The sequence below is a fragment of the Pogoniulus pusillus genome, chromosome 5 (assembly GCF_015220805.1).
Source record: "Pogoniulus pusillus isolate bPogPus1 chromosome 5, bPogPus1.pri, whole genome shotgun sequence".
Lineage (NCBI taxonomy): Eukaryota > Metazoa > Chordata > Aves > Piciformes > Lybiidae > Pogoniulus > Pogoniulus pusillus.
Genome location: NC_087268.1, coordinates 3920612 through 3945933, shown reverse-complemented (window position 1 = coordinate 3945933; position 25322 = coordinate 3920612). Strand labels below are relative to the sequence as shown.

Below are 25322 nucleotides of genomic sequence, written 5' to 3'. Positions count from 1 at the left end.
TGTGAAAGAAGCTGATGTAGATGAGCAGGGATAAGCTGCTAGGTTTTGGGAATGAAGCTTAGGTCCCTGTGCTTCACAGCTATGAGAATTACTTGAGTGGCTTGGCTGGATGTAACAGAACAGAGCACACTCCTGGAAGCAGCAGTTTAACGTGCTGATGGAAACGCCCTAAATTTAACTGGAATAGTTTCTGGAATCAAGGGCTCTAGCAGCCATAACATTCATAGTCCATTCACTGCCACACTGGGGAATTCAAACATGTTCAGGAACACTCTGGGTCACCAGAGCACGATAACTTATGCTAGTGAAATGACAGGTTACTCCTTAGCCAGACTTCGGCCTCTTTTAATTAACACTCTTGCTTGGGGTCCTGGTGTTCTCTCGGAGTAACTCCTGGGCATGGCACGGTGGTAACATGGTCCAGAGACGATTCCCAATGTGCAGTTTATTTGGCAGCTGGGACAGTTTGCTAGCACAGGCATCAGTCATTCTGTGCCAGCTGGCCTCAGTGCCTAGGAATATTCCCTGGCACGGTTAGCTGAGCCAATGGACATAGCTGTAATGAGTTTTAGGTACATAACTATCTGTAATAATTTACACATGCCATAAAATTAAAAGTTAGACACTGAAAAATATCTCATGGAAGAAATCAGTCTTTGAAAAGGAAGGCAACAAGCTTTTGAGAGCAAACATTGGAATTGTGGCTAGCAATGACCAAAATCTGAGAATTATCCAGGCACCACTGAAAAAAGACAAAACCAAACCAACCAACCCTCCCAAAAAAACCCCAACCCTGTCCAAAACAGATGTTTTGAAACATTATTTGGCTTCCAAAAGGATAATTAATCCTCTCACATGGCTGTATGTATGTACTTCACTGTACTACTATGTTTCTGTTCATAAATGTCAGCGTTCCTCTCACAGGCATCTGGTGACAGTCATGCTTTTGATAGCCTCTACTGACATCCTCCACTTTAAGGGTTATGGGTGTGGTGCAAGAGGAAGAGCAGCTGCAGAATATATTTTTTCTGGCTATTTGATCAGAGAAATTCCTGTCTCCACTGTTGTTTTAAACAGCCCTTTGCAAAGTCCAGAATATATATTCCTGTGCTTGCCTTCACACCCTAAAGAATTATAGCAACTGCGTAGATGGGACATCAAATACCAGAACTCCTTTCTATTACTGGGACACCTCTGGAAACCTCTAGTTTGGGGTAATCCATTCTACAAGTTCCTTTATACAGCTTGCTTCATGCTTCAGATCAGGTTGTGAACCTGCATTACTCTTGCAGTGCTTAAGATTACATCAGGTTGCTGTCTGAACTGGTGCTCATTGTTAAAGAAATTTGCTGCTTGTGTAACAAAGACTGAAGAAAATATTTTGCCACCAATTAAGATTCAGTTGTGCCAGGCAGTTTATAAGCAGAACAGTTAAGTTTTTAAAAGTATTTTTGAAGGAGACAACAGATACAATTCGGCAGATGGGAAACCAGAAGACAGCTAAGTACTGGGCAGCATAATGTGGCTGTTACAGAATCTAACAATTTGGTGTTCCCGCATCAGCCTCACTGCAGTTTTCTTTCCTGAAGGATTACTTTGTAAAGGACAAACAGGACTGCAGTATACTGTAGATCTCAGGGAATTTCTCCCCCTTGTTTAATTGGTGCTGTCACGCAGAGTTTACTTGTAGGTGACAGCTTGCTCTATTATTATACCACACATCTCAAAAGCTTCTTTGTGCAGGGGCATGTGTCATTCAGCTGTCTTCCTTCAGTTTCAGTCTTCTGTGCATTCTATGCCCTTTCTGTCATGGAAGCTTCACCAGACATCACCTGAAGACTAACTGCATCACATCCTTTGTTTTATATGAGCTGGCTAAAATCTGATGAAGGGGCACATGGTCCTAAATGATTTTCATTTTTTGTTGCCTAAGACATAGCACATGACAGTACTTTATAACCATGCATGTTATTTATGTTTCCAACATCAGTAGCAAAGCTCAAGGAGAAACTGTTTCACTGAAGGTAAAGCTTAATTCAGGGGAATAGCAAGAGGGTACTCCTGTTTCAGACATCTGACTAATGGTTCTGATTAGCACCCTCCAGGTCTACCTGAAGCTGTGTAAGATATCGCTGTTCAAGGGATCCACCAGTGCTTAGCACCCTGCAGCAAAGTTAAACACTTGCTGTTTCCTAAGTCACTGCAGGACATCTTAGAGTTCACTAAACGCTCTGCCATTCAAACCATACACACTAGGAATGTGAACCACAGATCCTAGGGATGCATCTCAGTATGGCAAACAATGGGAGAGAGGTGAGTCGGATACTGGGAAGTAGTTGCCAATGCTAGAGCAAACGGTTGAAGTCTGAGCACCAATACCTAGGAATCTTATCTCCCTGTGTAATGAGTTGAGAGATGTAGGTACCTGCAGAGGGACAGAGCACTTGAGTAGATGCCTAATTTCAGCTGTGCAGATATTCTCCAGAATAAAGCAGCGTCTTCACTTCATCTCAGGCGCCACCAGGTGTCCCTAAAGAATAATTCTGTATGGTATCCTTTCCCATCACCAATTCTCCTTTAGATAGTAATGTGGGTGTGCTAACTGATCACCTACTGACTGTTAGCCATAAAATTAGAACAAATACCACCATGGATAAATCTACTATTAAAAATTACATTGTTTAAGATGACAGATCTAAAGGAAATCTATTGTATAAATAAATACACTCCCTTCAGCTGGGTGATCTTAAATATGAGAGCTAATGATCTCAAGACAGCCAAGAAAAATCTAATTATTTGTCCCCACTAAGAGAAAGCTCTTCCAGATTTTATAGATTACATTTTCATCTTTAATAAGAAAACCCCATGGCAACCATTTAATGAGGTTAACACAATTCTTAGGCTTTGAGGTTGCTTTGCTGTTAGGACATAATTTAACATCTGTGGGTAGTCAAAGCATTTGGCTACGCATTGAAAAGTCAGACAAGTGGTACAGGAGTTTGCTTGTTCAGGATAATTTGATACTGATTTACAAATCTTTACATTTTCTGTATACACATTCTTGGCCTTTCCTTGATTGACTTATTTTTCCTTGAAAATGTTCTCTCAGATGTGGGCCTGGGTGATTAAGAAATATCACATGCTAGAGTTCTACATTTGTCAATTTTCATTTCTATATATGTATTGAATAAATCTCTCTTCATAGCTCACTCAACTGTATGCTGGGAAGAGAACAATCTGTGTGAAATAACCATTTTGCATTTGCCTATTTTAAGTGGTGACTGCCCTTCATGATCAGGACTTCCCTTCTTAGTAATCATTTGCTAATGATATCTAATACTGCAAAGCTACACTGCCTGAGACACTAGAAAATTGAGTGGGTAGAGCAGTATGATTGGCAGAAAATACATGCATGGCGCAGGAGCTACTACTGCTTTTGTCTGTATCATGGCATCACTCAGGGTCACTATCACACATGAGACCTGCTAAGCCTATAGAAAAAAAAAAAAGAGGTGAGAACCACAGATTTTCATCCAAAACCCCTACGTAGAACTTTCACAAATGATACCATTACCTCACTTTAGCATTAATAAGTTAATATACATAACACTGAGATGCTGTAAATACTATCAGGCCTGGACATTTCAGAAATGAAGCATATCCAGGAATAAAATCTGTCTAAAATTCCTCCTTGTTATGGGAAATTACTCTCTGAAAACATGTCTTCACCCTCTCAGAGATCTTGTGCTGTGCATCCAACCTGCTGACTGTTTTTCCTATTTATTCTTTCCTCTTTGCAATCTAATTCCTTGTTTTCATGTACAAAATCAACAGAGATTAGAAGACTACTCTGATGATTTTGCAAAAATTAATAAATGAAGTAAGGACTCTCCTCTTCCTTGTAAGAAATGTGTTCTGACACTGCTAAGCAACTTCATTTGATGAAGAAACATTTATCTCCTCCAACATATGTCAGATTTCCTCCATGCTCTCAGGCAGACTTCTTAAATTTAGCTTTCATTTTAAGTTTTAACTTTAAGCATGAACAGCCTCTAGCAGTGCCTCTACAGACCCTCATGGTATAGTTAAATCAGCATTTTTGTTTGGATCAAAAGTCAGTTTGCTGATTTTCCCACTTACCATGGTTTAGTTGCCATTGCTGAGCACTCTTGCAGACCACTGGAAACCAGACACCTTTCCAATGGCACTAAACCAAAACATGCCCTCAAGCCATTCCTTAATGTTCACACAAATCCACCCTGAAACTCACCTATCCCACACAAACAGTGGAGACAGAAGGTACTCACACAGTAGTTTTGCTCTACAGATCAGCTCCTGTTTGTACACCATAATAATGCAGATACAGCCAAAGAGATCTCTGGTTTAGAGTCTCCACATTTCTGAAGGGAAAACGTGGATGCCACAGACTTTCTAGAGATCCCACTGTGAACCACTAAGAGCAGCAGATGACATAAACTTCGAATGCTCTTGAGAATTATCCACAGTAATTTAAAAAACCTTCAAAAAATTACATGTATTCAGAGCTGCAGATTGCACATTTCAAATGTGCAAATGCTTTGTATTCTGTGTTACATTATACTTAACTGCTACAGAGGTGAAATACTGCTGAAAAAGCAGTTGGGGACTTGAAAACAGTGAGGAGAGAATACTCATTTATCTTTAGTATACACTTGCAAGTTCTTGCATCTCTAAACACACTCTAATTGTAGCAGATGGTTTCAGTCATGGTCTTACCCAGAAGCTAGCAGGTCACTGACAGGGTTCCAGGCACAGATGAACACCTCTGATTCATGGCCTCGAAGGACTGTTGCTTTGTTAGGAGGAATTTCAACATCCCCATCAATTTCCATTGGCTTTGAGTGATTATCTGTAAGAATATATATCAGAATAAGTAGTTGGCAAGATTCTAATTAGGTCTGCTTCAAAAACAAGCTACCCATGGCCTGTAGCTTACACCCACATATACATTGTAAAGAATAATTTCTATTGTGTTAATGACCATATCACTCTGGTTTTTTTCCCCCATGATGATTCAAATTTATGATATGTAGAGCTTTCCAAAACATTCTGTATAAATGCAAGTAGCTTAAAACAAAAACCCCAGCATTACTTTCAGGAGATATATATATATATATATATATATATATATATATATATTTATAGATAATCATAGAACCAACCAGGTCGGAAGAGACCTCCAAGATCAGCCAGTCCAACCTATCACCCAGCCCTGTCCAATCAACTATGCCACGGCACTAAGTGCCTCATCCAGGCTTTTTTTGAGCACTTCTACACTTCCAGGGATGGTGACTCCACCACCTCCCTGGGCAGCCCATTCCAATGCAAATCACTCTCTCTGGGAGGAACAGGAACATTCTCCTAACACCCACCTTATAACTCCCCCAGCACAACTTGAGACTGTGTCCCCTTGTTCTGCTGCTGGTTGTCTGGAAGAAGAGACCAACCCCCACCTGGCTACAGCCTCCCTTCAGGTAGTTGTAGACAGCAATGAGGTCACCCCTGAGCCTCCTTTTCTCCAGGCTGCACACCCCCAGCTCCCTCAGCCTCTCCTCATACGGTTTGTGTTCCAGGCCCCTCACCAGCCTTGTTGCCCTTCTCTGGACACCTTCCAGCACCTCAACATCTCTCTTGAACTGAGGAGCTCAGAACTGGACACAGGACTCAGGGTGTAGCCTGACCAGTGCTGAGCACAGGGGCAGAATAACCTCCCTTGTCCTACTGGCCACACTGTTCCTGATGCAGGCCAGGATGCCATTGGCTCTCTTGGCCACCTGGGCACACTGCTGGCTCATCTTCAGCCTATTATCTACCAGTACCCCCAGGTCCCTTTCTTCCTGGCTGCTCTCCAGCCACTCTGTCCCCAGCCTGTAGCACTGCTTGGGGTTGTTGTAGCCAAAGCTTGCTTCATTGAAAATAACACGTAGGTTTATTAAAATAGCAGATTGCCACATTTGAGAAAAGCAAGATACAGCACATACATTTTCTTCCCCTGTGCCTGGAAGTAATGTGTGCTCATTACAGATAATGAATATACTGAAGAAGCACTTAATTCCCTGAGTATGGCAGGGAAACAGTGAGCCATCACCATCTTGAAGACTGTGTACTATATACAAAGGCACCAACTGACACAAAGATACACTTAATTTGCACATTGTAATTCTGGAGTTCTTTAGACTGCAATCTAAGTAAATTTGTTTTTATAAAGGTATTTTATTTCCCTAAGGAAAAAAAGTGCATTTAAAAATATTAATTTCTCTTAGTGGCAGCAATTCAAATTTGCAACATGAATAATGTTTACACTCCAGATTTTCATTGCTTCAATATACATCTTTGTCCTTCAGCTAAAACTACACTTTCTGTCAGCAATGAGAATAAGACAGCAACCAAGGACAGGTAACACACTGAAGCCACAGACAGCAGATGCTACACACTGAAGCATGGCTCATTTCACAGAAAGCACATCTAAAGTGGAGGGCTGGCAGGCTGGAGGAAAGAAAGCCTGGTGTGATCTGATTGATGCCTTGGCTAGCTGATCTGCTCTGATCAGAACACAAGCTCTCTTTCTGGGTTAAGTCTTTTATTCAGCCACTCCTTAATCACACAGAACCACAGCATTAGCCAGGTTGGAAGAGACCTCTAGGATCATCACATAAGGTGATCTGTAGGTTCACAAGTGCAATGATTATGCTCCTTCACTGCCACATGCTTATGGCACTTAAAATCAGCCATCTGTCTTGATACTTAGGCTCTGTGACCAGCAAAACAGACTGTGGCATTGCACAACTGACATCAGACTTCTACCCTTGCTCATGCTTTCAAATATGCAGCTTTGCTCTAATTTGTGCTGAGTCACACAAGTAGCACTTCTCATTGCCTATTCGGTTAGGTACCCTATGAACTGTGCCTGTGCCACAGATGGAAAGGAATGGAATCCACATGCAATTCAATGAGTTGGCATAGCACTGAGTATCAAAATTAGAAAACAGAAAACTAACAAGTTTCACAGCTCACATTTCTAATTGCTTATATCTCTTTTAAAAACTACATTTATTATTACCTATGGACTTATTGAAAAAGACTAAAGTTATTACAAATACCTAGTTGAAAAGCAATACCTATGCTGAGTCTCTATTTTATGTATTTTCCTTGATAATTCTCTCTGTGTATAACCACTAAACTTAATATTGCCAAGACATATCAGTACTTAAGATTTAGTCTGACACTGGCAGCTGGGGACTTTGATATGATATTCTGAGCAATCAGGACAATGAAGTGCAAAGCACTATTAAAAACCCATCAGAAGATAAAAGTCTAGAACACACTTTTCTCAGCACAGCACTATCATAGAATCATAGAATCAAGCAGGTTGGAAGAGACCTCCAAGATCACCCAGGCCAACCTAGCACCCAGCCCTAGCCAGTCAACTAGACCATGGCACTAAGTGCCTCATCCAGGCTTTGCTTGAACACCTCCAGGGATGGTGACTCCACCACCTCCCTGGGCAGCCCATTCCAATGCACATCACTCTCTCTGCCAACAACTTCCTCCTAACATCCAGCCTAGACTTTCCCTGGCACAACTTGAGACTGTGTCCCTTTGTTCTGTTGCTGGTTGCCTGGCAGAAGAGACTGACCCCCACCCAGCTACAGTGTCCCTTCAGGTAGTTATAGACAGCAATGAGCTCTGCCCTGAGCCTCCTCTGCTGCAGGCTGCACCCCCCCAGCTCCCTCAGCCTCTCCTCATAGGGTTTGTGTTCCAGGCCCCTCACCAGCTTTGTTGCCCTTCTCTGGACATGTTCCAGCACCTCAACATCTCTCTTGAATTGAGGGGCCCAGAACTGGACACAGCACTCAAGGTGTGGCCTGACCAGTGTTGAGTACAGGGGAAGAATAGCCTCCCTTGTCCTACTGGCCACACTGTTCCTGATGCAGGCCAGGATGAAGAGCAAGGCCATCTGAAACTCAGAAGTCTTTTTTGTTTGTACATGGCCAGATGCAGGAACCTGGATGCACACTATAAATGTTATCCAACGGCTGTGAGAAAAAACACAGTCACGCTGTGAAAAAGAAACCCTGATCAGCTGATACTTGCATCAGTACATGCAAGACTGACTGGCCCCTGGGGGCAATCAAATACTTGCAGGATTATTTCCTACTGTCTTCCAGTAATGATTTTGACACTACAGCTTTGGTGGTTCAGAAAAGAGAGGGCAGGATGAGGAGTCTTTCAGAAATTGTTCACATTATATGCACTTTCTTCCTACATTCATCATCAGTCAGGAATGTTCATATTTAGACCGCTACTGACAAGTACAAAACTTCAAATGCCTCACTGAACAAACAGTTCATGCTTCTGCAGCACTGCTTCAGGTGCTTCACAGATTCAAACAGACACTAGCAATATAAAATGAGTATGATTAGAAGAACAAAAAAATGCAGAAACCACTGAGCATAAGATGGCATCCTTGTGAAAATGCTGAGCTCCTTACACAGCATGAGCTCTTGTAAGCCCCAGCCTCATCTGGAAATTTGTCTTTCCTATGGCTGCAGCTGTAATGTGTGCATGGGGAATGAGAACAAATATCTAAGCTGCAGTAATCATCAAGAACAGGCTGCTTTCTTTTTTTTTAAGTAAGTATCTTCAGAGCATAAAACTCTCTGTTAAGATCTCATTTGCACAAAGAATACCTCTGAGAGGCTCACTGAAACAGAGTGCAGTTCTGTCAAATGCAACAGGCTCCCATAGGTGAAAAGGAATTTGGTCAAGCACTGGATCAGGCTGCCCAAGGAAATGGTATCTCATTCCTTGACATGTATCCTACCTCTGAAATTTTACTGGACAGCACAGTGTCATGTCCTTGCATCTGGCCCCAGACAGCACTAGCGGATGACATTAAGTCACACAGGACTTGTCCACCTCACATTCCAAGTGAAGTTCACAACTGTTTGCAAAAATCCATCTATTAGAAATAGCTGTGAGAATTAGCAATCCACAGTCTAAAAACAGGTTAGTATTTTCAGACTTTTCATTAGGTTTTTTTTAACAACTGCTCTCTCCCATGAAAACTGTCATTTAAATCATTGCAGTTTTACTGGGGAGAAACTATCCTGTCTAATTGGAATTCTCTGAAGAAAAAATCTGGTTTGAAAGCATTTTTCTCACTAACTCAGATCAAAGAGGAAATAGAGACTGATAAAGATATTTATATCACAAAAGAAATAAAATGTGTTACAGGACTACAGTCCTGACCTGTTACTTGCCTAAGCCCAAGAGCTGTTGGGGCTTCCTACAAAACCTGCCACGCACGTTCCTCTAGAATTACCCCAGAAGGCAATCAGGCACTAAGGTCTCATTTCAGAATCACAGAATTAATCAGGCTGGAAAAGACCTCTAAGATCACTGAGTCCAACCTATCACCTAACCCTTCTAATTGGAAGTTAACCAGTGCTCTAACACGGCTTGTGCACAGAAAGCAGGGCCATTAATCTTCTCTGCCCAACAACGTTAACTCCGTTGTAAAAATGTAGTCAGATTCCTCGTTTTGTATGTCTGTCCTCAGACGTCTAAGATACAAGCACAGTCTCCTGCTGTCACCAAGAAACAGAGATGAATTCAGAGCTCTTGACAACTGACTGTTCCCACAGCTAAAGGAAATATTGGGAAGGTAGGACCTTGAATTAAATACCTGCAGTGGACTGTATGGCTAAGCATGTGCTACTGGAACAAAGAGGTGAGGAACTCTTTCCTCTGTGCCTTCCAGACAGGCTGACTACATTCAGACTGTCTGCCCTTGGCACATACAACTCCTTAGCCATACTGTATGAGAATTGATAGCTGCTGTAGGACAAACTGACAAGGACCATGCCAAGGTCATGGAACATCAAAGCTAGCACTCAGTGATGTGCTCTGGCCATACTTCATTTACACAGATACAGCTTGTAGGTTCCAGCCTCTCAACCCATCTCTCTCCTAGGTTGGTCAAAATGACCAACTGTGGCTACAGCTTGTCCCAACTTTGATCAAATATCTAAAAGCCCCTGTAAAGCTGATAATACTACCGAAGTCTGGGTAGCTGACTCCAAGCAGAGAAAGACAGTGTCTTTAACTTGCAACTCTAGAGATATCTTCAGTTTTTGGAGAGGACGCCAGTAAGACACAGCGCTCTGAAGTGAAACACGACTTTCACTCAGCAGCCTTTCTAGAAATAACCTTGCCCTGCTGAAACGATTCCTCTGAGTTCTGCAGCCGTGCAGACAGCAACTAAGTACACGAGCGTAACTGAAACTCAAACTGCCCAGCACTGGCAAGCAGACGCACGGATCGGCTTACTTATTGCATGTGCCCCATTCTCCTCTCCGTTCACAGTGGCTTCTCCGTTCTTTGGTGTGTTCTGCTGGGAAACAGCAGTCGTCGTTGCTCCCGCCGTTGCTGCCGTTGCTGCCGCTGCTGCCGCTGCGCTGGCTTGCTGCTGAGCTAGTTTCTCTCTGAAAGCTTGCTGCCGGGTCTGAACAACATCAGGCATCACCGCATCGATCAGAGACAGGGACTCTATTGGCCTGCCGTCAAACACTGTACCATCCTGTGGGGAAACGAGAAGAAGAGAAACTGCAAATTTAGGATCTTCACCTTTGAAGTTGGCAAAGAGGTAGTAATATAAAGAAGCAAAACTGGGTTGTGTGAAGATACTGTGCTTGGATTTAACTGACAGTGCTGTGTTACTATGGCTCTCTCACAGGCTCATGATGGTTCCACTTCAAAATCTGTTCCACTTCAAAATCAGTTCCCCTTAGAAATCTGCATGGTAAATAAGTCATTTACCAGAATTGTACAGAAAATGCAGGCATGTAGACTCTTCAGAGAGTAAAAGAATACATGTTGTGTAAAAACAACTAAAAAAGTCTTATGACAGGAAGGTTCTCTGCCGTTTTGTGTTTGGAAAAAAGAGTCATGGCTGAAGCCATGACAAGAGCAAACAGACTTTGGCTGAATTGTTTGTCTTCCTGCACTTGCAAGGGCGTAGGAATGGAAGGAGCTGATGAATCATAGAATCAACCAGGTTGGAAGAGACCTCCAAGATCATCCAGTCCAACCTAGCACTCAGCCCTAGCCAATCAACTAGACCATGGCACTAAGTGCCTCATCCAGGCTTTTCTTGAAGACCCCCAGGGATGGTGCCTCCACCACCTCCCTGGGCAGCCCATTCCAATGGCAAATCACTCTCTCTGTGAAGAACTTCTTCCTAATATCCAGCCTATACCTACCCTGGCACAACTTGAGACTGTGTCCCCTTGTTCTATTGCTGGTTGCCTGGCAGAAGAGGCCACCCCCCACCTGGCTACAACCTCCCTTCAGATCACCCCTGAGCCTCCTCTTCTGCAGGCTGCACACCCCCAGCTCCCTCAACCTCTCCTCATAGGATTTGTGCTCCAGGCCCCTCACCAGCTTTGTTGCCCTTCTCTGGACATGTTCCAGCACCTCAACATCTTTCTTGAATTGAGGGGCCCAGTAATGAGCCTCAGCCAAAATGAGATGTATGCACACACATACTCAGTGGTTTCATGCGTGGTGCTGGTCAGCCCAGCACCATCAATTGGAGCTGACTGCACAGGATTATTTTATTGGCATTTTTCTTTTATTCCACTAGTTTTATTCACAACAGTTACGACTTTCAGTTTGTTTTCTGAAAATCAGGCTGCAGGTTTAATAACCTATTAAGTTTAAGAGCTGTTTTTTAAGACTTAATACAGACTCAGGTCCTCAGCTGCCCTATCTATTTAGCTTTGTCTCGCTTTCAGCTTTCTATCGTCTTAAACATAGGAAAAAGGCTTCAGCAGCCTCCATAAAGTGCCATATTACTCAACTTTTGCAATCTCCCTTTAATTCATTGAAACAACCAAGAGCTAGCAGCGAAAGATTGGTGTCTGAGGAACAGCAGATAAGATTAGGATATGGACAGATGAAGAGAGAAACAATATAAGTTTCAATAGATAACACTAACTAATGAAGAAAAATAATAATTTGGCTGGCTAGTATGCTTGTGCTGGACTAGTCCTTGAATTCTCCCTCACAACAGCAATATTAAGATAATACATATTTGTTTCCTCATGGGGAGGGAAAAAGGAGGAGAAAATCATTAGAGAAGAAAAAGATAAGCTCTCTTTCTCAGCAGCATTTGTTATGTAAATATTTCTGCCGACATTTATTTGAATCCTGGCTCAAATCCTTCATACATGGTGGAAAAAAATGTTTGCCAATGGATTTTGGCATCTTACATTTTAACTGTAACATTGCTTACTGGACTATTTCCATGACTGCTCTTTAACAGGTCACAAACAATACTTAAATTTTATATAAGTTAGTTTATGGACTGACTGGTTACTCACCACTCTAGTAGTATACACACAGAGAAATAAGACACAAAGAAGCATATACGGAGACCTTGTTGGTGTTCAGATGTAGCAAAAATGGCTTTTGCTTTGCTGTAAGACACTTAACATTCTGCCTCTGAACAGAATCAAATCATAACGAGAACACCACAAATCCTAATTGTGAAAATAAACATGTTTTCAGATTATTCCCTCATCTGAGGCCAATTCTGAAGCTGAGTGCACAGGAACAGACCCCTACAGCCACCATACAACCTGAACTAATAGGTACTCTTCATGGCTCAAAGTCTGAGAACTTCAGGCACAGGGCAAAATGTTAAGTAGCAGCAAACTGGGACAGACTCCTAACACTGGTTTGCTATTACAACTGCATCAAAGAGTAGCTTGGCATGAATGTCAAATGCTGTTGCCCCATTTAAAAAAACAACACAGACACAACTCTTAAATATACTATTGAGTCATAAAAAGGAAAGCAAACATAATGTTAGTGATCAAAACAAACGAGTATCCAAACTACACACTGCAAGGAACATCACCTTTTCTCTATTTAATATTCCTTTGTTCTCATCCATGCTGTTCAGATGCCACATTCAGCAGCAGCAATAGCTTTTTGTGTATGAATATTTATTACAAATTGCAGTCACTTACAAATATCTGTGGTAAATATTTTGTAATGCAGTGCTTGCTTATCTGTCATGCTTCACTCCCTCTCAAACCATCATGCCTTTAAGGCTGGCAGGGCAAAAATGCTGCCTTTTCCCACATGCCCTCTTTGTTTTGCCTGGCAGTTCAAGGGCAACAGAGGCACTCTGTGGCTGCTTGTGGAATTCCCAAAGAAAACCAGTGCCCCAGACAGGGTTAGAATTTACACACAACCAGTCTGCCATCTACATGAGAGGGCAATGCCTGGTTGTATGATCTGAGCAAAAGTCAGGAAAGCAGACAGTAAAATCTCTCCAGTGACCCCTGTGGATTTTTGATCAGGCTTCTCCTGGTTTGCAGGCAGTGCTGCTGGCTAGCAGGTGACACAGAGTGAAGTTTTAACCTACACTGCAGGATTTTCCTGCCCAATTCTGCTGTGACCTTGAAAATGTAAGACTGCAAACATCACTGCTTTTGCTTGTTTGCTGCAAGAATCTGTGCAGCTTGGATTAGCTGACTAGGAGAGTGCAAACACAACAAAATCTATGCAAAAAGGCCTCAATGCCCCAGCTAAAATCTGAAATTCTTTTCTGCCTCAGAGCTCTACAGCTCTTTACTGCGGGTGGAGCAAACTATGAGGACTAAAATGAAAATAGTCCAGCAGAAATTGCAGAGTGGTGGCTTGTGTCTCTGGGTTGTTGGGACATGTGGCTTGGCAAGCTCCTGGTGAGCTGGTGATCAGTGTGAGGGGTGCTGGGGGTACTTACTTCGTTGATGCTGATCTCAGCCTCCACATACTGGAGCCCTTTCTGGAGGATGGAGATGAGTGCAGCAGGTGGCACTAGTGTTCCATTGATGTTGGACTGGCTGATGTGGCTCTCAATACCGAAGGTGAAGGCCGAGTGCGAGAAACCTGAGAGCAGGAAAAGGAAGCCATGACATGAAATCTAAATGCACCAACCAGCTACACCTTCATGGTCTAAAAATAATTCAGCTCCAAGATCAGAGAGACATGCTGCCATGTAAGCAGAAGGAGGCGGGCAGGCTGCAAGGAGCCAGGGAGGTTAATCAGAGCCATCCTGACCACCCTGCCGCCACCCATCCCCCTCTCCTACATACTGAACATACAGGGAATGCTGTCTAGAAATGGAAATGCATGCAGAGAGAAATAACCAGAACTGCACTCACTGAAAACAAAAAGAAACACATGAAAAATAGGACCCGAGCCCAGCTGAACAATGGTGCCTCAAATCCTCATTTCCCTTGCGGTACTTCAGTGCTGGCATTCGCTGAAACTAAACACTTAGATCCCTATCTGTGTGCAAGTCGTATAAAATCAAGGCGTGGATGCAGCTGACACAAGGGAGCCATTCTCTTATACTAGGGAAGAGATTTCAGATCCTCTGCTCCTTTATTGCTGAGTACAATATGACAAGCAGAGCATTGCCATTAAAATGTGAAACAACAGAGAGGCCTCTCCTGTAAACCTATTTTCTGAAAGTGAAGAGTAATATCAAAAGCAATTAACTGGGATCTGCCAAGCAGCAGACAGCAAGCCAGCCCACCTTTTAACCAGAAGTATTTCTGTTCCCTCTTTCATTTGTGTCACTGTCTGAGAAATGAGGGGCAATGAAGGTGACAGCACTGAAAATGAAAGAATTTCGATGGACAAATTCTACAGATGCCTTCAATGCTGGCTGAAGCTGCTCAAAACTGTTGCTGGGTATGAAGTCAAGTGCTGCAGAAGGACTGTAGGTAAGGGCAGATGCAGGAGGGGGAAGGGCGAGCAGGATGTAGATCTAACTGTAGGAACTCATTTATCATCACACAGTCTCCAGAGCATTAATCTACCATTAAAAGCCTTGGGGAAACCACCATGCATGGTCTGAAACAGGAAGAGCCCCTGCAGTCTCTACCAACTAGACAAGACAAAAAGAACAAAAAAGGAAAAGAAAAAGAAAGCATTTCTCAAATGAAAATACTTCTGTTAAATATAGCTGTGCCTCTTCCCCTTGTCAACAGCAGCTTCATTTATAGTTATGTCCGTTGAGGGATTTCCCCTGGATCACTGCAATGTCCAATTGTGTGTGGGCTGGAGGATGGAATTTTAGGCTCATTCCACAGTAATGCTTTCTCTCTCATTTTGTTTTCAAGACCCTTTTTGCAGCTAGCTCAATTATATGATCATAGATAGATAGCAAAAACAAACTGAGAAAGAGATCATCTCACATTTGAAACAGAGGTATATATTCCTCTGTGATACTCTCCCCCACCCCCATTTTTATTTTGCCCCTGCTTCTCTCCTTTTCCTGGTAACAGCCTCCATCCTCTCCATTCCTGATCCTATCTTCCCTTCCTGGGGCTCCTTCGGTTTTGGGGGATACTTGGGGCACCTTTTGGGAAGTGGTAAGTCAAACTATGAGCAGAATTATGTAGAATTACAAGACATAAAAATAAAGCATGGGGGAAAAAAATCCAAACACCTGAAAACTAGAGTATCATTTATCTAATCCCTGATTCAATTCTTATCCTGTATTGCTCTTCATGTCCTAGGCTGGTTTAAGAGCTGCTGTACCCAAGCCAGACTGTAAAATCTGCAGCACGGTGCTTTTCCTTTTAGGTTTGTAGGACAACTAAGCACATTACTGGGCACCACGATGAGGAAGAAATCAAGCACTGAGCATACACCGCCTGCATCTGAGATCCAGGGCTTGACTGAACACTGAAATCTCTGTGTATATAGAAATACATGGTATGCAATTAACCAGAATTAAAGATTTAGACCCACTTAATTTGTATTTATGTGTATTTGAATTAATCAAGAACAACAGTAACAATTCCTTCTTACAAAAGGAATGGACTTTAAAATGCATGCCAGATAAATCATCCAATTTACTTAAGAATGGAGAAGAATGGGAAAATTAAGCTGTTGTCCAGCACCTCAGAAGTTGACTGCTAAAAAAACAGTAGCTAGCTTGTGAGTCAGCAGCTCAGAAAACTGTAACATGGTCTCTGATTCAATGAAAAGGAGGATGGCATAAAAATGGCAACCAACAAGCATCGACAGAAAAGGAAGAAAAGTGGAAAATCACTATTACCTTGTGTATGCTTAATTTTAACCATGACTTCGTGCCTCTCATTACCGTGTTTGGTACCTGGCAGATGTTTCAGTTGGCTGCTGGCATGTATCATGCCCCATCTTTGCCAGAAGGCAGATTAACAGCGCCACACAGCTAACCTCTTTGTCCGGTGCTGAGTTGCTACATCCGCAAAGAGCAACACATCTCACCTCACTGCACATGTGAGAAGTGACTTCTCAGCACTAAATCCAGTTGCGTTACTGCAATGAATCTTGTTATTTTACTGTTTCTCTTGGTGCTAAGAAACTATTACCAGAGCACCTGCTAGACAAGGAAACACAAAACTTCTGGCTATGCTACTACCCAAGTGCAATCTCATACACCTCCAGCAGTTGTGACTAAAATCTGTTTTGCTAAGATCCAAATACTGAAATTCAAAGGTGTGAAACTGCTCAAATGGGTGCTCCTGGGCACCTCACCCCTCTCACAAAAATCCTCCCATAAAAGTGTAATTGAAAGAAAACCAAGCACAACAGAAACAAGTCAAGCAGCCCATGAACTGATAGCTAATTACTGCCTGATTTCCTGCGCTACCACAGCATTTCTCTAAGGCTTACATGAAGGCAGACAGGTTTTAGAAGTCACACACACAGTTAACAAAATCCCAAATGAAGCTGAACACATGTCAAGTTTCTGACAGTGCTGAAGAAGCACTTAAGCTCTGCTTTTATAGTTATCAGATGTCAGTGGTTCTCTTTGGGGCTCTCTGTGTCAGTGCACTGAATTACACAGCAATGTTGCAACTCTAAGTTCAGTGTTAGGAAAAGGTGACTTCTCCTAAAGGAAGGCAAGACTTTTTAAACGTTGGCTTGTGTTACGAATGTTAACTTGGCCCTCCTCCAAAATTCATCTAACCACACTGGACAACACAAAGCCAAGACACAAGCACACCTCCTCCAGCGTGCAGGCTGACAGGGCAGCTGAATGAGAGCAGAGATAGGAGGTGCTCTGCTAGAAAGTATCTAAAGAAAGGACGTAGCAGAGACTGACATAAAATGACAACAAATCCAAGCTCAAAATGCTGTAGTAGCAATGAAATGAACAGAAGTTGCTAATCTATGTCCACATGTATTATTTTTCATAAGTTCTGTCATTTTCCTGGCTGTGATAATCACTCCATAAACCAGCAATTTTTATTCAAATAGCATCAGTAAAAATATCTTAATGTAGTAAATTCTTCAAGGACACATGCAATAAGACCATGAGCTTTTAAGGCTGGACATGAACACACAGGGCCAAAGGGGGAGAGACCATGGCCATACACTGAACTGGTTTTGTACCAGTGAACTGGACAGTCACCTGTGCCACGACATGGCCAGTACCCTGACCAGCATCTTTCAATAGGCTTGAGAGAATGGCTTCCAGTTTTGGGGTTTTTTAACCTCAAAAAAAAGATGGAAAGTACAAAGCATTTAACTGTACATAATCTGTAAAAACATTATCCTACATGACAAAAAAAAATCAAGATGAACAGTGCAGATCTTGGTAAGGTCACCTTAAAGGGATGTGACCTATCAACTGTGGAATAGTTGGTCCAGAAATAGTTTACAGAACATAGAGGAAATAATAAATGCAGAAAAAAAGAGTTAAATGACACACCCCCCACACTCCCCCCTCCAAATTGTTATGTGTTTTTCACTTGAAAACTGAGTGAAATTCCACCCTGAGATATTCTTGCATTTCTTTGCACTGACAGTGGTAACAGGTCCTGGTTCTGTGCTATATCTTTTCCCACACTGAGGTGTCTGTATATACTCTCGAGTGGTATACACAGCCATTTGGGAATTCTTGCCCCAGGCAGTGCCAGAAATGCATATGGAGGGCTGCGTTTTGCAAAATTTCATGGATGGATTTCGCTGTAACTGCAAAAACTGAGATGATCAGGATTTTTTTTTCCCCCTTGGCTGCTCCTTTTTCAGTTAAAAATGGCTTCCACTTAAAAAAAATTGCCATTGATCATAAAATGACTAGGTTTTATTTAACAAACTTAATGCTGCTCTTCGTGTGTGTTTGAGCTGCAGAGGCTATGTAGTTTTAATTGTTTACAATTTGCCTGGCTCACACAGAAATGTCTGTCAAATGTAGGCCTAGGAAAGGGCACTGGGCAGTCATGTAGCCCGAGGAATGCCTTCCTCTCTCCAGAAATGTGTCTCACCTCTTCCAGGAGTGAAGGACTCTTCCTTTTAGGCATGCAGCTGGGCTGCTGCCAAGTATTCCCTGGACTAGCTCATCTGGCAATCACAGATCCAGCTGACATTCACTAAGTGCTCCCTTCATTTTCCCATCCCTTTAGCACTGTAAAAAGCACTCTTGTTTAAACTGCAATCTTAAACTGTAACAGCTACAAAACCTCCTGCTGCACTTGTACAGGTAGGGGAATGACATAGAGGGATTTTGTGGAGGTATTAACTTCTAAAGTGTTTCACTCTTCGCTCCTTACTCAGCTGTTACCTCAAGGACACCACAGTTAGCAACAGCCACACGATCTGTTGCATACTACTAAAGATTCCTGTTGTGAACTAACTGGACACAGTTTTCTCTGGTAAGTCCAACTACTACACTATTTAATTTATATATATCTATATCTATATCTTTTAAACCCCAGATGTATCTGAGTTATTTGCAAATTACTCAGTTCAATTACTCATACTCTAGGATTCTTTACTGAAACACCTTTTACTGTAGAAAAAAACCCAGAGAATACAGAATTATGGACATGACATTGCCTTTCTCGCATCATCTCAGGCATCCTCTATCCCCACACTAAGTACAAGTATCAACCTGCCCCTATAAACCCTTGTACAACTAATGCCCAGTGTGTCCCTCTGGCTTGCAAAGTAGAGAGACTTCATATGGAGGTCTGTGCTATTGCCTTCAATTATTTTTCCTGCTTTAACTCAAGCAGTCCAGACTGAGATTTTTAAATCCAGAGATCGTAGGTTCTGTTTCCAGAAATCACAAAATTAGTGATTTTATTATCTCAGTAGAAAGAGGGGGGGAAAAAAAGTAATAAACGAGGAGACAAATTATGTGATAAGCCCTTCTTTTTCAGTAACAATGTAACTATCTCCAAGTGGAAATAATCAGCACTTTTCTTTTATTGATTTCTCTGCTATTGTCTTGTCTTTCTTTTTGGAAACTCCTAATAGCAGCTCTTCCAATCCTTGTCTCTGAAATAACATGCTGGTTTCTCCTCAAGCATTTGGCAGGTATGGATAAAACAATGGCCAAGGTTTTAGAACTGATTAAAACTTCTGGCTCAGTAGAACCAACCTGCAACTGCTATAACGAGATCCACTGGCAATCTTGAGTTTTCTGGCTGCATGAGTGCCTGTTTTCTTAAGGTAGCCTCGTACCTGGCACTATTGCTGAGCCTTTCACTGATGCAAAATTCATGCATGAGTGGAAGGCACGTAAGAGCTGATTGCATCTGTACAGGCTCCAGGGGAAAAAATGGTTTGAGAGAGGAAAGTAAAGTCATCTTTATGACCATAGATAGGTATATAGGCAAAAGTCCCGGGAGATTTAGACACATGAAGCAGAAACATTCCATAGTGCAATGAATCAAAAGAAAATCATATACAGGAGGAAAAGATGTCCATGCACAGTTCCATCATCTGCTTTACCATGTTCCCAAACCCAAGTAACTCCAAAGCTGCCTGCACAACTGCTTGCCAAAGAAATCACATGCAACCAGTGGAAAAACAGCTTTCCATATTTGGTGTCTGGGTCGTGGGAGTGCCACCTAAGCAAGAAGGCAAGAAGGAAAGAGTAGTGCAACCGGGTGTTCTGAAGTAAATTAAGAGCTCCACCACAACAGCTTAGAACAGCTCCACTAAAGGGTGAAAAGTGACCATTAACAAAATAATTTCCTCCAAATGGTACTGATGTACAAACAGCACAGTAAACACTAAGTTAAGAGCTCTGTAGGTCTAGATGTACCACCGTAGAGAAGCAAAGGACATGGTTCACTAAGGGTATATTTGAATGCAATTTTCCTGCACAACCAGAATCAAACAGCTCAATTAGAGCAACTCTATTTTCTTAATCCTGGGCCTAACACTCACTAAAATAGTTTCTGAAGTAAATTATGTAATTTCTTGCCCTTTGCTCAAGAGAACACAGTGATTTTCTTCACTGTACTTGATAGCAGCTGCCATTTTACAGTGTAGTATTTCTCCTTCTACATGACACACTGAGTGAGAACTGAGAATGTAACATGGATCCCTACCCTTGCTTCTCCTTAGTTTCCTGTCTAAATGTAATAATGTATGCATGGTCATAAAATCCTAATGTAACAATGCAGAGGCTTCACAAAAAGGACACCAAAATACTTCCAGTTGCAGTTAGTGAGTGTCTGGTGTCTCAAGCCACTGATAAGATTCTACAAAGAGTTAAAACCAAAACAGAAGTAGGTAAAAGTCCTAAACCACATCTTGTTTGTTATTCACAACAGACTGAGATTCTTCTTCTAACTGAGCTTTTTCATTCTCAGTAATACATCCTAGAGTGCCTCTCTGTTTTTGGCAGTGCCTGCTTATTTCTGAAGATTTACCTTTGCAATTACATAAAGGGCTTAGTAAGGACACACATTAGCAATGTAAAACAGAGAACTGCAGATGAAATATATTTTTAGAAGAATCAGCTGAACAATAGAGCTTGTACATTTGTTTCAAGATTAGAATTGCTGAATGATTAAAATGATTTCCAGAACGCTGGGAAATGTGTCCTGTGTTACAGGCTCTTTCACAGGCCCTGAGAAATATGAAGAAAGTATCCCTAGCTGTGGCTAGTGCCTGTTGCCAGAATTATATTGTGCCTCATTACCCAAAGTTTTGTAGAAGTGATTATTCACTAAAATTAAACGTTACACCCTTTTTTCTTGGATACCTGACCTGCCGACCTTCTGCCAAGAATTCAGAGTAAATGAATTGTTTTATTATGAGCCAAATAATGTCTTTGGCTTTTCCCTTTTTCATGCTGGAAAATATGTTGGAAAACAACTTGAAAATGATCTTTTGATGAGTGGCACTTGGCACTTGCTGTTTAAGCCTTTCTGAGGGATGCACATTAACAGAAAGAGAAATATGACACGGAAAGAAAACAACGTGAGCAATGGAAAGAGAAACTTAAACTCTCTTGAAAACAAGGCCTGAAATAATCCCCTTTTTCACTCACTCTGTGTAAATTAGACTGACAATTGTGAATAAATGTCAAGGCAGATCAAGGAGTTTAATGCAAGTGTGTGCAAGATTTGAAATAACATACGAAGGCCACAGCAAGAGAAAAGCATAATCTTTTCCTTCTACATTAATGGGATATACTTATCTTTGAGCCCTGTCTGTGGAACCAAACATCCAAAGAGACATGCATCATTTACAGAAGAGACAATTTATTTCTGTGAGCTATGTTCTTCTGTCAGTTCTAATATACACCTCTAAGCGGTGGCAAGTAGAGCACCACCGCTGACAGTCATTGGGCATTCAGAAACTTCAGCATTAGGACTGTTTCTGCTGATGGTGACTACAAAAGGAGTCCTAATACAGCCCTGCTGGTTGGGTGTGAGGAGGGGTGATTTGTAACTCCCCACTTTAGGAAAAATACAGAAAGTAGGGGAGAGATTAAAAAAACAGAGCAGTAGTTTATTAAAACCCCTTACATATCCCTTTGACAATACACCATTTTTTACTACATGCATATTATGTTGCATTGTGTGTGTGTTATACATATTATGCTGCATTACATGCAATCCATCTAAGTACAGATGGTTTCTCATTAGATAGGAATGTTCATCCTGGAGTGACTACTAGGAAATGCTTTTACTTAAACCAAAAGATTTTGTTGGGTTAAGTGTTCTTAACCAAGAGTCACTAATACATACCCTGGTTCCTAGGACAACAAAATGGCTTTATCTTTATCTCAAATAGTTCCTGAAAAGTCACAAAAGTTGGTTCTATATCCAGTTTCCAATGTATCAGAGATTTGGATCATAGAATCATAGAATCAACCAGGTTGGAAGAGATCTACAAGATCATCCAGTCCAACCTAGCACCCAGCCCTAGTCAGGCAACTAGACCATGGCACTAAGTGTCTCATCCAGGCTTTGCTTGAACACCTCCAGGGACGGTGACTCCACCACCTCCCTGGGCAGCCCATTCCAATGCCAATCACTCTCTCTGGCAACAACTTCCTCCTAACATTCAGCCTAGACTTCCCCTGGCACAACTTGAGACTGTGTCCCCTTGTTCTATTGCTGGTTGCCTGGCAGAAGAGACTAACTCCCACCTGGCTCCAACCTCCCTTCAGGTAGTTGTAGACAGCAATGAGGTCACTCCTGAGCCTCCTCTTCTCCAGGCTGCACAACCCCAGCTCCCTCAGCCTCTCCTCATAGGGTTTGTGCTCCAGGCCCCTCACCAGCCTTGTCGCCCTTCTCTGGACACATTCCAGCACCTCAACATCTCTCTTGATTTGAGCTTAAGCAATTTATTTTGATTGAGTAGGCTGGTCCTAAAGAGGATAACAGATCATATAAACAGGGTTGCATGCCCACAAATCAGATCTCTGCTAAACCATGAGAACCAAAAAAGGGAGTGTGTATTGCTCCAAAGCCTCACCATAGTACAGCTGAAAAGATGGAAGAATCCTTACCTTCAGTCTTAACCCTGCTCCTGAATAATAAACATCTCATTCATTTAGAAATATGAACTCGTCTACAAATCATACACAGTACTTTGAAATAACAACCCAAACAATTAAGTATTGTTCCAGCACAGTTGTAGTAGTCTTTCCTCAGAGTTTCAACGCATTTTACAACTATAACCTTTTAACATGTGCTGTCAGGTACTGTACATAATACTTCCCTTTCAAACAAGAAAATTAAAGCATAAGAACACTAAGGTTAGGTTTAGACACCCAGTTTAAAAATATTTCCTTAAACAAAGGTATTATTTACTCAGTAACACCTGTTTAGCACCCAGTTACAGTACCTGAGTGAAGAGAAACTAAGCAAACAAACAATTGTCTTGGTACCAGGGCAGCTGAGTTTCGTCTCTACTCTATACTGCAGGCAGAATACATGAGAACCAAGTGACAGTGATGAGACCTATGTAGACACAAATAATGCAGACAAAGATTGTGGCTGAAATGACACTATAGAGTGTTTTATCTTTGGCTGGCAGGGTGCCATTTCAAGGATGTATTTTTCCTTTGGTTAACAGAAGTATCTATTCTGTTATCAGAGCACAACTACGTAAAGAGCTTCAAGAGCATTCCAGTAACTATCACATTCAACATCACCTTTATGTAAGTTCTTTAAAAGATCTTTGAAGCTCTCCAGCATTGAGCAAGAGGCTGGACTAGTTGAATGAGAAGCTCACTGGAGTGGATCCTTGTCCTCTTCTCCACCCTAGTGAGACACATTTGGAGTAGTGTCCAGTTTTGGGCACAGACATATTCTGGATATAGTCCAACAAAAAGACCACAAAAATTATTAACAGACTGCAGCATCTGGTATACAAATGTGAGGCTGAGAGTGTTGAGACTGCTCAGTTTGGAGAATGGGAAGATCACAGGGGACTGTACCCATGCGTATAAACACCTGAGGAGGGTGCAAAGAGGATAGAGCCAGGCTATACTCAGTGGTGTCCAGCAACAGAGCAAGAGGCAAGGGGCACAGACTGAAACACACATGACTATTCCACTGAAACAAAATAAACCACTTTTTTACCATGAGGGTGCTTGAGTATTAGCTGCCTAGGGAGGCTGTGGACTATGCATCTTTCAAAACGCAGATGGACACAGCTGTTGTGGTAGGTCAAAAATGGGCTCATCCATGCCCTGGATTGCCCCAGCATGTTCTTCTGCTCTCCCCTCCTTCTGCTGTGGGGAGAAGCAACCATGGGAAAGAGGACAAAGGGCCTGGAGTCACTGAGTCTAAGGACCTTGGCTTGTCCAGACATGTTCCTCTGCTTCCCCCTCCTTCTGTGCTGGGGGAAGCAATCACAGGAAAGGAAAATGAAAGCCCTGGCTCCACCTAATATGGTCAAGTTTGGCAAAGTGCCATTCTGAGTGGCTAATCTATGTCCAAAGGCCCATTAGTCTCAGGCTGGTATTGATAAGGAGGGATGAGGAGGTAGCATGGTGTGCTAATACAAGCACAGACTGGTGAATAAGGCACAATTTCAAAAGAAAGGAGTACTGACTTACTATTGCCTAAGACCTTACCCAAGCCAAGTGCAATATTTCAATTTTGCATAATCTTTCTTTGTTAAAAAAAAGAATGAGTCAAATTCAAGATATCTTAAAATGTTGTTGCTTTCTTTAAAATAAAAATGCAAATGGCCAATGGAAAAATTGTAATTTATCACAGTGCCAACTGCTAGGATCTATTTGGACAACACAAAGGTGAAATTCCAGAAGATTCAAAATATCCCTGTTTTGGATTTTCTCAGAATTCCCAAAGGCAGAATGAGAGTAAGATGTCCTGGATGTGGTTAACAGGAAAGCCCAAAGTTTGCCTTACTCTATAAAGGATTTTGTGCTGTGACTCGCAGAAACATTTTGTGCTCTGCGTGTCCTTGAGCCTAAGTTTAAAACCTGAGAGAAAAAATTATCTTTTGGAAAACCAAGAAAAATCTGTCAACTGTCAACCAAACAGACCAACCAAACCAAACACTGTTATGATCCTGAATCTACAGAAGGAAAACAGCTACGTTATTAGCTGCCTTCATTTTTATGGCTGGGAAGAAAACAAATGACAATTCTAAAACATAATGGTAAATTGTTCCAAGTTAGCAGCTAAAAATTCCATTGACATCTTTTCAGCACAAGCATTCAGCTAGTGCTTTTATTATCTTGGACATTGTACAGACTGTACACTAAGGAACAGCTTATCAAGTCATGTCATAAAACATGGAAAAAGCAAACTGAACAGTAAAAGTATGAGCAAGAATGGAAACTGTTACACAACCTTAACTCTAGCAAGTCATTGCCAGATATCCACTACAATAAATGCCCTACTAGGGAGCAGTATAAGCTGCTGACAGCTGGGGGCCTGATGTTCAGATAAGGATTCCATACTGCAACATGCATGTAAGTGCTAGAAAAGGAACAC

General features: G+C 41.9%; 1 protein-coding gene across 8 annotated transcripts in view; it reads right to left on the bottom strand.

Moving 5' to 3' along the window:
• The window catches only part of TBL1X (transducin beta like 1 X-linked), a 198685-nt gene that overhangs the window by 24691 nt on the left and 148672 nt on the right, over positions 1-25322 (bottom strand). For all 8 annotated transcript variants that reach the window (XM_064143035.1, XM_064143036.1, XM_064143037.1 and 5 more), the window contains 3 exons: positions 13838-13983; positions 10372-10621; positions 4756-4888 (listed from right to left, as the gene is read on the bottom strand). In XM_064143035.1, coding sequence (XP_063999105.1) covers positions 4756-4888; positions 10372-10621; positions 13838-13983 — 529 coding nt within the window. The remainder of the gene's footprint in view (positions 1-4755; positions 4889-10371; positions 10622-13837; positions 13984-25322) is intronic.